At 39.0% G+C, this 13,676-nt stretch overlaps 3 protein-coding genes across 4 annotated transcripts; 2 read left to right on the top strand and 1 right to left on the bottom strand.

The window, feature by feature from the left end:
* Positions 1-1,445: 1,445 nt before the first annotated feature.
* Positions 1,446-4,170, top strand: atp6v0e1 (ATPase H+ transporting V0 subunit e1). 2 transcript variants are annotated; one of them, XM_034092886.2, is made up of 4 exons: positions 1,446-1,662; positions 2,169-2,216; positions 3,527-3,651; positions 3,803-4,170. In XM_034092886.2, exons 1-3 carry the CDS (start codon positions 1,559-1,561, stop codon positions 3,618-3,620), a joined length of 246 nt encoding a protein of 81 aa, XP_033948777.1. In that variant the 5' UTR covers positions 1,446-1,558; the 3' UTR covers positions 3,621-3,651; positions 3,803-4,170. The 2 variants fall into 2 exon arrangements, with proteins under 2 accessions (XP_033948777.1, XP_033948776.1); XM_034092885.2 differs by having other exon boundaries at positions 1,447-1,662; positions 3,806-4,170.
* A 337-nt stretch (positions 4,171-4,507) lies between these two features.
* On the top strand, positions 4,508-8,993 carry bnip1a (BCL2 interacting protein 1a). Its single transcript, XM_034092983.2, has 6 exons — positions 4,508-4,626; positions 5,517-5,609; positions 5,692-5,783; positions 6,007-6,111; positions 6,285-6,403; positions 7,303-8,993. The coding sequence occupies exons 1-6, from the start codon at positions 4,546-4,548 to the stop codon at positions 7,497-7,499; spliced, it is 687 nt and encodes a 228-aa protein (XP_033948874.1). The 5' UTR covers positions 4,508-4,545; the 3' UTR covers positions 7,500-8,993.
* Positions 8,994-9,741: 748 nt separating this feature from the next.
* Positions 9,742-12,612, bottom strand: nkx2.5 (NK2 homeobox 5). The gene is made up of 2 exons (XM_034093237.1): positions 12,079-12,612; positions 9,742-11,387 (listed from the first exon to the last, which is right to left on the bottom strand). The coding sequence occupies exons 1-2, from the start codon at positions 12,437-12,439 to the stop codon at positions 10,783-10,785; spliced, it is 966 nt and encodes a 321-aa protein (XP_033949128.1). The 5' UTR covers positions 12,440-12,612; the 3' UTR covers positions 9,742-10,782.
* Positions 12,613-13,676: the final 1,064 nt, after the last annotated feature.

Raw genomic sequence — 13,676 nt, 5'->3', positions numbered from 1 at the left:
ATTTGTACTCATTGTTTCATACAAGGCGAAGACTCACGTACTTCTCTCTGGTCAGTCGTCATTAGTGCTGCGTACCGGTACGCCGAACCGGTACTGGACTTGTAAAAAGTTTCGGTTCAAGTCCGGTTAAAACCGGAACGTCGGGAACCGGTACTTGGACTCGCAAAAAGACTAGCACTTACGTATATTCTGGTGTCTGTTGTTATTTAAACATTCCCTGATAAACGTTATTCAGCGTCAATAAATGAGTGCTAATCCCAGTGTGCTCAGTGTACAACATCACATGTCATTTCACCTTCGATTCACAGTTTGAAAACGTAGCATTTCGCCACATGCTAATGCTAACCGGAAGTGAAGAATTTTCAGAATAAAAGTATTAAGTTAATAGTGTGAACTTTCGGTGTTTTCAGAATAAAACTGATTTAAATTAAATAGTGTATTTAATTCAAAATTACGCCATATCAACATTGATTTTAATTTCTAACAGTGTGTATGTACATCACTATGTATGTAGTATGTACTGTATAATGTACACATGTAGAGTTGTAGAAAATACATGGTGTACTGTCAGACAGTACAGTACACTCTGACTGTACAGTCACTACAGTGTATACTGTATAGTAGGTGTGTAACAGTGTAATGCGTATAGTCTACTCTACACTCTACCTTTCAGCAACGCTTTAGGGATTTAGGCTCAGTCAGCTCAGGGACTGTTTGGTAAATGAAATAAATGTTTGAACTTTGTAGTAGTTCACTGCTGTCATAAGTCATTTGTAGACTAAGTGGCAAAAAGTGTTTTTTTTACATTTGTACTTTGTAGAGAAATGTAGACACAAGTTGGAAGGGAGCACAATAAACCTCACGAGTTTGAATTTGAGTTGATTATGAGTTAATTTTCAATTGATAATTAGCTCACAATAAGTTCACTTTAGTTACTCACACAACTTGACACAAGCCATGGGTTCAGGTCCGGACTTATAAGTCCGGACCTGCACCTGAACCTCTGGACTTGAGTCCGAACCTGAACCTGAATGTGAGTCCAGGTACGCAGCACTAGTCGTCATGCTCTTTATTTTAAAACATGTCATACCAATAGCACACATTAAATACAAATAATCAAGGGCCAGTTAACTATCATTTATATAATATGAATGGCTAATCAGTCTAGACTCTAGATAACACTTGACAGAAATCAGTTTTGAAAATATTTGTACATTCAGTTAACATAGATTTGATCAATGATTTGTTAATCAAAATGACGTATTCCAACATTAACATACAGTCTATGATTCCAACTCCTTAAATGTAACAATATGCTGCTTTTCTTTGTCTAATGTCGTATATGCCAAAGTGGCCATTGCCTCATCTTCTCAGGAGGTTTGCAGATGAATTGTGTACACATTAATGTTTCATACACTAAATGGTAGACTGTTCCCTCCCTCTTGTTGGTGGTCATGTGATACGTGCTGCCTGTGGATCCTGTCTGCCAGCTGCACAGCACTGAAGTTGTCAAAAGTTTGTACAACTGAGATATCCTTGGTTTTCAAGAAACCCCATCATGGCAGAAATGGGTTTTGTGATCGCCATGTCCGTGATGACTCTGTTTTGGGGCATTATCGGAGGAGTAGTGCCGTGGTTCATCCCCAAAGGACCAAACAGAGGGTGAGTTTGTTAGCTTACCTTTAGCTTCCTACTGGCTACACAGAGCTAGCTAAGTGTTACTTTATGTTATCCCGTGACTCTCATTTGTTACAAGTACACTGTATAATGTAGCGACACTTTAAAAAAGTTTCTCAAAGTTACTTGAACAACTAAAACATGTAAACCCTGTGGGAAAACTTTGTTTGCCAAAGTAAAAGTTAGTGTTAGCTAACTTAAGCTACAGTCCTTCTTCCTGTGTTAGTCAGTACTTTCCACTTTCCAAAATATTGGTGTTATTGACATATCGCTGGAATACATTCAAATTGTGTATTTTTATATATTTAAAGACCGAACTCAAGGGTAATGTACTTCATCTCTGGAAAATATGTCTGATTGAACTTCCTCTATTTGTCTGTTTGTCACTCGCATCACGAGATCACGCTATGTTAAAAGTATGTGATGTTTTTTTAAAACATTAATGCAGTATTAGATGCTAACCTCTTACATATTTTCTCAAATGTCCACAGAGTGATAGTCACAATGCTGGTGTTAACTGCTGTTTGCTGCTACCTGTTGTAAGTATTATCATCATTAAAGAAATGTACAAATACATGAAAATGTTGTTTTGCTGTGCTTTAAACCCGGTCTATGTTAAGACCATGTCATGCATTCATGAACCAATAGCACACATTGAATCAAAAAGTCAACGGTCAGTAATAATCACGTATAAAGCAAAAATATTGTTATTATCAGTTGACTTGAGTAATTCATGTAATTTTTTGATTAAAATAATGTATTCAATATATTCCTCATACTCCTTAAATGTAACAATATGCACATTTGTTGTCTGATGTCTTATTGAATTACTATGGAGTATGCACTGTTGAAGTATTTTCCTGTGCTTCTATGTGTAATAAGCAGTTTCATTATTTGTTCGTCACTATTTTGTGGCTTTTAAAAATATACATTATAAATAATTAGGGCTGTCAGTCGATTAAAATAGTTAATCGCAAATTAATCGCACATTTTTTATCTGTTCTAAATGTACCTTAGAGGAATATTTTTCAAGTTTGTAATACTCTTATCAACATATAAGTGAACAAATATGCTTTATGCTAATGTTTATTATCGTTTGAACAATGACAAATATTCTCATGAATATTAAACACAACAACCTCTGAACATTACAAATATTCAACCTGGAACTGTTAGCGCAGCTAGCTAGCACCAGATGCTAACAACAACAATACACGTAAGGTCTCTCTCTCGCTCGCTCGGCCCACACGTACACACACCCTCCCGGTCCTCCCGATGGCCAGTCGGTGCCTGCCGGTGAGCGTGGAAGTGTGGTCTGCCACAAGCAGGCGGCAGGAGCGGGGCTGTCAGCATCAGCTTGTAGATGGTATTTTAAACTCGATGCGCTCTGAAACTACGGGGCGGCCGAGGAAAAAAAATACACATGCGTTAATCGCGTTCAAATAATTAGTGGCGTTATTTTTTTTTTGCGTTAACTTGACATACCTATAAATAATAGATCAAAGTGCCACTGTTCTACTAGTGGATGTTTATTTGTATAGAATTACTGTCTTGTGATATATTATTTATATTCACAATGAGTTGAAGTGTGCTCATGTTACATGTCAAATATGCAAAACAACTCCATAGAGACAGGTGAAGTTAATTTATGAAAGCCCTCAATTTGATAATCCTTAAAACTGAATCTTTTGTAGTGAAAATGATTGGCCTGAATTCAGAATTACCTTTTGTAACACAATAGGAAAGACAATAACTGAGCTTTCAAGAATGTGTTTTTTTTTTATTTGTCTTTAAGTAGTTTTGTATTTTATTGACACATTTGATTTTAATACCCTTTTTTCCTCATCAGCTGGTTGATAGCAATTCTGGCCCAGCTGAACCCACTTTTTGGGCCGTCTCTGTCCACTGACGTCATCTGGTACCTGAACTATCACTGGGCTTAATTTATTCTTAAAAGATTCCTGAATCATGCAGGTACACTTCCTCCTCTGAAAAAAGTAAAATATTGAACCTACATTTTATCGTGTACCTTTTATTCAGCTCATACTGTACTTATATAGTAGCCTATAACTCATTTATATTATTGCCATGCTTGTTTTTTTACTGTTCTTTTTAATTTTGCCAGCAGGGGAGGACCTGATTCTGCTGCATACCAATGGGCGTTTGCTTCTCACCTCATGCTGAGATAATTCCTTCTAAACTCAGACCCCTGTTTGATATACAGAGTGATGCCCACACTTGTGCCTTGTGTAAAAAATATTCCCAAAGGACTTCTGAGAGATCTCACTGAATGTGCTTTACTTTAAATTAAAACAACCTTCTCTTGTTGTCCGGTTTATATATTATGTATATCGTGTTTATTGTTAATATGAATGACCTGTCTTTAAATAGTGAAGTGGAGTATTTGATGTGTGTTCGATTGCTTTTGTCTGATAATATTAGTGATGGATGTAATCCATACGATAGTTGTTAATAAACAAAAAATACACCATTGCTCTGTCACTTTGTATTTTGTTTTGACTCCTTTATTACTTTCTAGCCTAAAGTGTTGATATTTATGACATGTTTTTGTCAATGTCATTTTAGATTATCCTTGTTATGTTGACACATCGTGATCAATTTTACTGTAATGACTGTAGAAGGTTCTTAAGGCTATTTGTTTATTTCAGTGAATGTTGTCCTTGTTGCAGACCATATATATCAGTAATGTAAATACTTTACATATAGTTTAACACCATCGTTGTATTGTGTACATTCTGTTTTTTAATATCTTACAAGTCTGTTGTGTTCATTTGAATGGGCGACCTTCGACCATCAAAACAGACTTCCGGTTTTTCCGTAGCTGCAGCTGCAGTTGCAGTTGGCAACATGGCGTCCTCAGATGTCCACGTCCGAATTTGTGAACAAGAAATACTCAAATATGACCTGGAAATCAAAGCTCTCATCCAGGTGCGAGTATTTATTTGATAAGATTACATAGCGCTATGTGAAGACACGGTGCTTTTGAAGCTTGTCATGTAAGTGAACCGTGTTATAGCAGAATGCTAAATGAAGTGTTTCCAGCTGCAGACAGCCGGTGTACTGACAGCTCGAGACAAGCTGCAGCTACCGGTGGATTACACATGATTTACCTTTCTCTTTAATGCGTCATATTTCCTTATATGTAATGGTATTATATGAAATGGGAAAACGCGACTATCAAGAACTTATGTTGTCTATTGTCAAAGGTAACGTTAGCTTATTCTGTCAGATATAAATGATTCATGTTGAAGCTGATTTACAGTAGGATGCACCTGCTTTACAAAAAGACCAATCTTAACTGAGTTTGGGTTAGCTTTCTCTCACACATTTGAGTGGACCATCCATCCATCTTCTCCCGCTTATCCGTGGACGGGTCGCGGGTGCAGCAGTTCCAGCAGAGCCCATTTGAGTGGACCTATATTTGTAATTTAGTTTCCACTGATTGCTTTTTTAAATGTGTAAAGGAAACCCATTCAAATAGTTGGATAATTAATTGTTGAAGTCATTTACCATATGCACAATTATAATATTAATGTGTCACTATTTTCACGCTTAGGAATAATTGACAGACCAATAGATAAAGAAAATAGTAATTGCAGGCCTAAAGTTTTATTTATTTATTTTGTATTCATATTCCCACCTAACAGAATGATGCATCATGCAACTCTTAATAACAGACAGTCTAAGATCATCTTTAGAAAACCACTCAAACAGCCCTGATTCTCCAGCAGTGTTTGGAGTGCTTTTACAGTCAAATGAGAGTTTCTACTAGTAAACCCATGCATGTTATTCTCATCCTTGTTTTGATACCTCACCAGGACCTCAATGAGTGCCAAGGCCCTGAATGTAAGCTGACAGAACTGAACGCAGACGTGAAAAAGAGTTTCCACAATCTCAGGTTGCGGATTCAGGTAAGAAACTATTTGCAGCTGCACATCAACCACTTGCACTTGGTAGTATCATAATAGAGGGCTTTTTTCGTTTCTTTGACAGGATTTTGAGCAGATGGCCATGGAGCAGGACAAAGAGTCGGAGAAGCAGGCTTTGATCAGTCAGGTGGAGGGACACAGAAAACAGATGCTGAGGTAATGCTGTACTGAATTTGTGTCCTCTTGGTTATTTGCGTCATTTTGGATTAAAGCATCAGCTAAATGTAATGTCTATATATTTAATCTAACATTCCCTGGATTGTATTATTGTGAACTGCTGTGTTTCTTTCTTTCTGGTGGAAAACGGTCATGTGATTATTATATTGTCTAATTACACTTTGGTGGTAATTAAACTTTGTGTTTGTGACTATGTTCACAGTAACCAGACAGGTTGGAGGAAAGCCAACTTGGCCAGCAAACTGTCTATAGACAAAATGGAGAAGCAGGCGCTTCTTTATGGAGCAGATAGTGCTGTGAGGGAGAGGTGAGCTGACAGTGTGTAATAGTTCTTAAAGAGACAACTGGCAATCAGCTTTATGTCTATTTTTGTAGAAGATATACAATGCTCTCAGTCTTGTAATAAATAAATAAATAATTCTTATCTTTGTAGTCCTTTTTGAGTATACATTCAAATAATGGTTTTATTCTATTTCTCAGGAAGATGACCAAAGAAGGCTTGGCCCAGACAACCAGCGACATCACAGAGAATCTCATGAGCATCAGCCGGATGATGGCGCAGCAGGTCCAGCAGAGCGAGGAGACCATGACCTCGCTGGGTTCGTGAAGAAAAACACACTACAATTATCATTTTTATACCAAGGATCTACCAGTTACTTAAAATGTGATTGTTTTGTTGAACTTGTTTGAATCTACTTTGAAGGCTTTAAAGGGGAGCAGCTGCCACCACTGTGTTGCATACATACATTACCCTTGGGTAAAAAACGTTACTATATCCTTTTGAAAGACTTAAAAGGAAGTTGAATCTTTATAGCAATTTGAATCTTTATCTTGAGTAATATTCATAACATTTCAACCATTTAAATGCCAGTCTGTTAATTTTTACAACAACCAAACACAGAGGGGACAATTACATTTGCTCCAGCAGAAAAAGAGCCAAAGACAGCTTAATGTTGACAAGAAGTAGAAAAAAAATATTAAAGATTAAAAAAATATTTAAAAAAAAGAATTACACAATTTCCAAAATACAAACATACACAGCCTGTAACGGTTCTGAAGATGAGCAGCCATATTACACAGTTATTCACGGAATATATATATATATTGCACATATTGCACAGTGCTCCATGATACAGCAGCAATAAACCTAGTGGAAAGCAGAAACATAGCTTGTATTTGCCCCATGGGGTACTGGTGGTAGCAAAAACTATCATTTTGAAGTTGGAACCGAAAGCCTAATCTAATAGAATGAATGAGGGTGTGCTCTAATGGCTCGTGGAACTAAAATGAGGTTTTCAATGGGGAACGTGTTATCCTTAAAAGCCTGTCTGTATTTTGGCTTTACCTTTTTTTAATACACTTTTTATGGAGCTAAGGTTTAACTTAAAAAAACACACATTAGCAAACATGTATGCCATATGCATTTTCAAAGCCAAAATCATGAAAAATGTCTAATTTAACTAAACATTTATACTAATGGTGTATCTTATCTTTGAAGCGACCTCCTCCAGGACAGTGGCAGAGACCAACGGTGAGTTCAGGACCATGACGGGGACCATCAAGCTCGGGAGGAAGCTCATCACCAAGTACAACCGCAGAGAGCTCACAGACAAGCTGCTCATCTTCCTGGCGCTCGCCCTCTTCCTCGCCACCATTCTCTACATCCTTAAGAAGAGACTGTTCCCCTTTCTGTAGACCAGGTACCTTTTTCAGAGGAGCTCTTCCATTACTACATACAGCACTTTCCACGGTCAGCGCAAATGATTTAAACAACCCTGACTGCTGCGTGTCGTGTTACACACACATTACACACGAGGAATGTGCCCCGCTCATTCTGCTGAAGCGGGCGCTGCTGAGGGGAATACTGTGCTCAAGAGCGAAGAGAAACCCGCACACCTATGGTTCCATGATGTGTTGATATTATTTATTGGTCCCAATTGTATCAGACGTCCATCTTTGGTCAGTGTGACAGTAATGCTGTGCATTGCTTTTAAATGAAATAAGTTGAGAGAGAAGATGGACAAACCATAATAATCTTTTCCTTTGTACATTCCTATGAACAATATCCATTTTGGTTTTTGTTCCAGAATATTGCATATCAAAGACGTACAGTTTATCCGTATTTAGCCTATATTTGTATATACACACCCAGACTCTTAATGTACAGAAAGTCATTCTCAGACCCCTAAGATACTCTTTCAGTTTGCCTCCTTTGTTTCTGTGGCTAAAGGTAAAATGCTGACGGTGGTAATGACAAACGATGGTTCCATAGAGGATTAAAAAAAAGGCTGAGGCAAATAATGTAAACCCTGGTAATATCTAATAATCACAAACAAGTTCCACCATTCATTTCAGTTCAACACGCTTTGATTGGCATACATGTCATTTAAGAGTGTTTATAGTAGTGTGCAATACTTTCAAATACTATAAATCTATAGTAGCATTACATATCAAGGATGTATATTGTCTGGGATTGAATATAAGTATGAACAAAAAAGTGGCACATTCACATATCCTCGCTGATGTTTCAATCAAACTTGTTCAGATTATTCAGATACTTTGCAAATGATGGCAACATTCACTGTTATTGTTATTTATTAGGATGTACTGTATACTTAAGTGAGTTTTAATTTATTACAGCACAACAATGACTGAGTTCTATATTTAGTTAGTGGAGTGTTGAAATGGCTTGGAGCTTCGCTGTCCATCAGTTTGCTAATCAGAATGGCGCTTGCACTTGTATAAATGCTCTTTGAATGGTCTATATGCTTTCTTCACATAGCGTGAAAACAAAAAATAATATATCATTTTAAAAGAGTGTGCACCCTCCCCTCCATCTCCGCCCGGTTGAGCCCCGCTCTGCTCTGCAGCGCAGCAGAGCGGCTCAGGCCGTGGCAGTGACCACCCTGGCAGAGATAGAGCAGCATGCATCCCTGCCTTTCTTCAGATAAGACCCGGAAAAGCAGATTATTCCGACCCGTTTCCCTTTCCAGTGTGGGTGGAGGGTGAGGGGGGATATTTTTAGCTTTGTGTGGTGCTGTTATCTGACTTTGCCTTTTCAACACCTCGGAGGAGAAGGTGGCCAGAGGAGCTACATGACCTTGCTACCCTGTCTGCTATCGCCTGGCATTGCCTTTTCTGTTTAATATATGTTCATGTGGTCAGTGTTAATCATCAATAAACAAAAAGTCTTCTGGCTTGATGTTTGACATGTTTCTCAAACGTGTGTTTGTGAGGGTTCATAATGAGAGGGAAGACAACAGAGTGTGTGGAGAGAGCTGAGAGAGGCCTAAGCGTCTCTTACTCGTGTAAAGTGGCAGCGGGGCAGAGCCGGCCTGTTCCTATAACTGCACACTTAGACAAAGACTCTGGCTCTCTGTCAAGCAAATTGGATTATTCTTACATTTAGCACCGTGATAGTGTCAATCAAGTGTTTGTATCTGGACAAGTGGACGGGGGTCTCAGAGGGGCGTACACGGCACCACACTGATGGCGTAAACACAGGAACCAGTCTCTTCTGAATTCATGAAGTCCTTTCTACGGCTAAAGGCAGCTTTCTGTGTATGTATCGGACTGTTGCATACATTAATTGTCATATTTCAGTCTGAGACCTTTAATTTTCAAATAGGGCTAGGCAATAGCAGCTTTTCATCGATAACATGATACAAGTCTTAGCTTTTGGATCTCAAAAGTGTCACATAAGTATTGTCGTTACTGATTTTAAAGGCTACATTTCACAAGTGATGTAATTTTCTGAAGTCACCACACTGTTCTACCTGATTTCCGACTTTGTTATTATACTGATGATTATTACAAATCTCATTGTGTAAATATTTTGTCAAAGCACCATAATATAACATTATATTATCGAACACATGGTTTAAGAGTATGACTTTCTTCAGTCCAGCTCTATATAAACAGTAATGACTAAGCCAAATCATTTCAAAAAGGAAGTCTTTAATAATTAAGTAAACTGTCCAAAAATAGATAAATATCTTGGATCAGGTAACATCTTGAATTTGTCATATGTACAAGTACAGAGAAAAAAGGTTGCTGACTTTCAGAATGGCATTTTGAGAAAGTGTATAGAAAAGTCTTGTAAATATAATAAAAGAAACATCTAAAAGTCTGCATATCCACAGAATTAAAAACAGCATTTCCTCAGCAGAACTTGATGTAAAAACATTTAGTACCGCTCAAGGTCATGGCTGACAGCCATCTCTGTAGCAGTGACTTAAAACATGCGTGTAGGTGGCTGACAGGGAGCATTAAAAAGTGTCAACTCTGAACAACCTTTTAACCTTGTTTAAGAACATTGAAAGAAGCTTCCTAATGGCCACTTGAACATGTTAACCAGACACAAACCATATGAAGGTTGTAAAAACTTTAGGATCCTGCTGGTTAACCAGTTCAACCATTATGTGACCCACAGACATAGTTCACATATTATATACTTTATCATGTATTTTATAGAGAGCCAAATTAGAGCAATTTCATTTTCATAAGCTTATTTCAAGCAATATAAAAGAGAATAATAGTAATTAAATGTACAATAATAGCCTTATATAATTAATAAATTAAGCCCTAATTTAAAAGTGGTTGTATATTTTTTATTCTCGCTCGCTGAATCTGGTACAAATATTGAATAATACAATTGGAGTCAATACAAATAATAAAATAAAAGGAAGGGAAAGAAAATTGGTGTTCTAAAATAACATTTAAAGAACTTTGCTTGCATCTTTTTTTGGCTCAAATTTCGCATCTGTGCGCTCAGTCAGATCTTGAAATTTGATTTACAGGGCATGAAAATAAATACAAATGTAAGCTATTCAGTGCTTAAAACACAAACGAAAAACTATCAGAAATAAGTAATTTAATATAATAAAAGTTAGACGACACTCTGAAAGTCTTTCAACATTTAAAAATGCATGCAATCGTAAAACAACCCAGTTAAACTGAAACAGAAACACAGATCTGTTTACCACGTCCTAATGCCATGTAACGAAGACACCCCATTACTGGAGGAGAATGTGTTCTGCACGTTATTCAGGTCCCCCACTCCGAAGTTCATGTAGTTCCCGTTGTTGGAGGACCCTTGCATAGTTTGCATCGTGGCTGCAGGATAGTTACACGCATAGTTTGTGTTGCAGCCGGGGCTGGTGTAGTTACTGAAAGCCGGGTAGTTGTTATACGTGAAATGGTTGATGTGCCCCAGGCTGTAGGACGGGTTGTAGGAGCCTGTGTCTGCGGCCAGGCAGGGCTTCCCGTCCCGCACCAGCACCGGCACCGACACCCTCCTGGGCGGCGGCAGCGACACCATCTCCAGGCTCTGGTCCTGCCTCTGCCGCTTGCACTTGTACCTCCTGTTCTGGAACCAGATCTTCACCTGGGTCGGGGTGAGTTTGAGCCCTGCGGCCAGGTGGTCTCTCTCCGGGGCGGACAGGTACCTCTGCTGCTTGAAGCGCCGCTCCAGCTCGTACACCTGCGCCTGGGAGAAGAGCACGCGCGGCTTCCTGCGTCTCCGGGACTTGGTTCGGTTCGGATCCTCGGGTTTTGTGTCTTCCACAGGAGGGCTGAACTCCTCTGAACACACCAGACATAACGAAAAGGATGAACACAAATCAATCACATTCAGAATTCCTGTATTAATCCCATAGCTGGGATAGTGTTACAGATAGAGTCACATAAAAAAGAAAAGCACACATTAGTAATAACAAAAATAAAAATAAAAACAGAAATACACAACCATGGCTAAAAATGAATAGAACAGTGAGAGTTGGAAATCTATTTACCCATTTGGGCCTAGAGCTATTTTTACTACAGCATCTTAGGTTATACTTAAATAATAATAATAATAATATTGTCATTTTTTGGTTAATTAGCTTGTGCAATAGTACGAAATTCAGTTATTTGAGTGTATTTCAGTGTGTGATTTGGAAAAATACGCACGATTTATAGATGTGGAACACATATATGGGACACTTAGATAAATAATTTGTATTTTCCAGTGCAACTTTTGGTAGTCATTTAAAAAAAGGAGATTTTTTTGGATTATATAACTCCTAAATAAATGTAGCAGGCCACGAGAAAAAGCTCATTCTAACTCGACTTTTTACGGTTAGAAAATCCAGGCCTGTGTCCGCAGTGAAGGACTTTTTCTTTAGTGAACTTTTTCTTTAATATATGCGTTGTGCATAAATCAAACAACACAATTCATTGGGCCTATGTTTGCACAGGACTGCACAATAAAATGTTTCTGCTTTCCTCATCTCACCTTTTCTACGTTTCCCCTCAAACGCGTCTGATTTCCCATCCTTAACCAAATCCATCTCCATGAGGGATTTCCCATAAAAGGTAGTAGCGAAGTTGAGTGCATTTCCTCTGCCAGCTCTGGGATCCTGCAGGTCTTCTCCAAACATCGAGATGGCGGACGACATGTCCCGGAGAGGCTCCTGCTTCAGGCGGGCCAGCATGCAGGAGGAGGAAGAGGAGGAGGAGGAGGAGGTCGGCACGCTGCAGCAGTCCATACGAGAAGAAACGTCCAGAGGAGACACCATAACGTCATGACTCTGCTCCAGGTTTAATATATCCTTTACAGAGAAGGGAGTGGACGTGCTGCTGGGGCAGGGAAACATTGCCAAGAACTGAACAAATAAACTGTTAACCTGTCATGTGGAAGTAACAAAAAAAACGTCAACAAAGTCCCTCTCCTTCCTGGTAATATTTACTGGATTCAAGTATTAGTTTGGTGTAGCAGACTGATCTTGAGTGAAGTGGGCATTTTGAATGTCAACTCTGTCTCGAAACTTTTTTCTTGGCCTTCTTCTCCTCTCAGTGACGCAGGGGGGAGGATGGAGGGGGAGCCACTGGGACCCTCTGTATGGAGACAATGGTACTCCCATTTCATGACACAAAGTGATGTCTGGTGCATGTTCCTTATAGGCCTACATGTGTCCAATCACTGCAGTTGTGCAACACCAACCCAACTGTTCTCCCTAGCATATTAGTTATAAATGTTTCCCTAAATCAAAGATAGCTTTGGTGAAAAATGTTCATACATTTCTATATTTTTACATCATGTGAAATTCAATAACTGTCTCGTTCAATGCATAAGCTATTTTTAGTGTTGTAGTCTTTACGCACGATTCCCAGTCAGCTTTTAGACGGATGTTTACACACATCTTCAAGTACCAAGAGAAATGATTTATCTAACTGCGTCTACATCAAACGTGTATAAAGACTGACTGAGTAATCAAACATGCATCATGTAGGTTCCATGATGGAGGAATTATAACAAGTGAGGTTGTCTGATCGTGCGCGTGCATGTGTTTGGGGGTGTCGGCCCGTTCCCTCACCCAAGGGGAAAAGGAGCAGACAACAGGTTGGGTCCCTGGACAGGAACCTGAGACCAGCAGCGACACACTCTGCTGTCTGCCTCCGAGAGATTCTGGAGCCACTGTCTGCGCTATCAGGACGTGATAACAGATGACAACAAACCTATACACACACACACACACACACACACACACACACACACACACACACACACACACACACACACGCACGCACGCACGCACGCACGCACGCACGCACACAGAGACACAATCCCACCCACGCTGCAGGCCAGGTTATCCTAAATATGTGTCATATATGACACCCATGTTGTTACAAAAAAAGATACCCGTTGCATTGCCTTTAAACTTTTATTTTTAGCCAAATCGATATTTGTTTGATCAATTCCTTTAAATCCCAATATGCTATTCTTTAAGAAAATAGGGACATGTCGGAAAACACTTCGTGTCTCACACTGTGCAACTGTTACTGTGCAGGTTAACATCACATACAATGATTTATAGTGTTAAACCAAAGACA

This window comes from Pseudochaenichthys georgianus, chromosome 10 (genome assembly GCF_902827115.2).
Source record: "Pseudochaenichthys georgianus chromosome 10, fPseGeo1.2, whole genome shotgun sequence".
Classification (NCBI taxonomy): Eukaryota; Metazoa; Chordata; class Actinopteri; order Perciformes; family Channichthyidae; genus Pseudochaenichthys; species Pseudochaenichthys georgianus.
The sequence above is the reverse complement of the archived record's forward strand: the minus strand, read 5'-3'. Positions and strand labels throughout refer to the sequence as shown.

Bases quoted from the DNA above. Each gene is read 5' to 3' on its own strand.
- atp6v0e1 (XM_034092886.2), top strand. From the start codon at position 1,559: ATGGCAGAAATGGGTTTTGTGATCGCCATGTCCGTGATGACTCTGTTT. The intron at 1,663-2,168 runs GTGAGTTTGTTA...AAATGTCCACAG, and splicing joins CCCAAAGGACCAAACAGAGG to AGTGATAGTCACAATGCTGG. The intron at 2,217-3,526 runs GTAAGTATTATC...TTTCCTCATCAG, and splicing joins GCTGTTTGCTGCTACCTGTT to CTGGTTGATAGCAATTCTGG.
- nkx2.5 (XM_034093237.1), bottom strand. From the start codon at position 12,439: ATGTTTCCCTGCCCCAGCAGCACGTCCACTCCCTTCTCTGTAAAGGAT. The intron at 11,388-12,078 runs GTGAGATGAGGA...TGGTGTGTTCAG, and splicing joins TGAGGGGAAACGTAGAAAAG to AGGAGTTCAGCCCTCCTGTG.
- bnip1a (XM_034092983.2), top strand. From the start codon at position 4,546: ATGGCGTCCTCAGATGTCCACGTCCGAATTTGTGAACAAGAAATACTC. The intron at 4,627-5,516 runs GTGCGAGTATTT...ATACCTCACCAG, and splicing joins AAATCAAAGCTCTCATCCAG to GACCTCAATGAGTGCCAAGG. The intron at 5,784-6,006 runs GTAATGCTGTAC...CTATGTTCACAG, and splicing joins CACAGAAAACAGATGCTGAG to TAACCAGACAGGTTGGAGGA.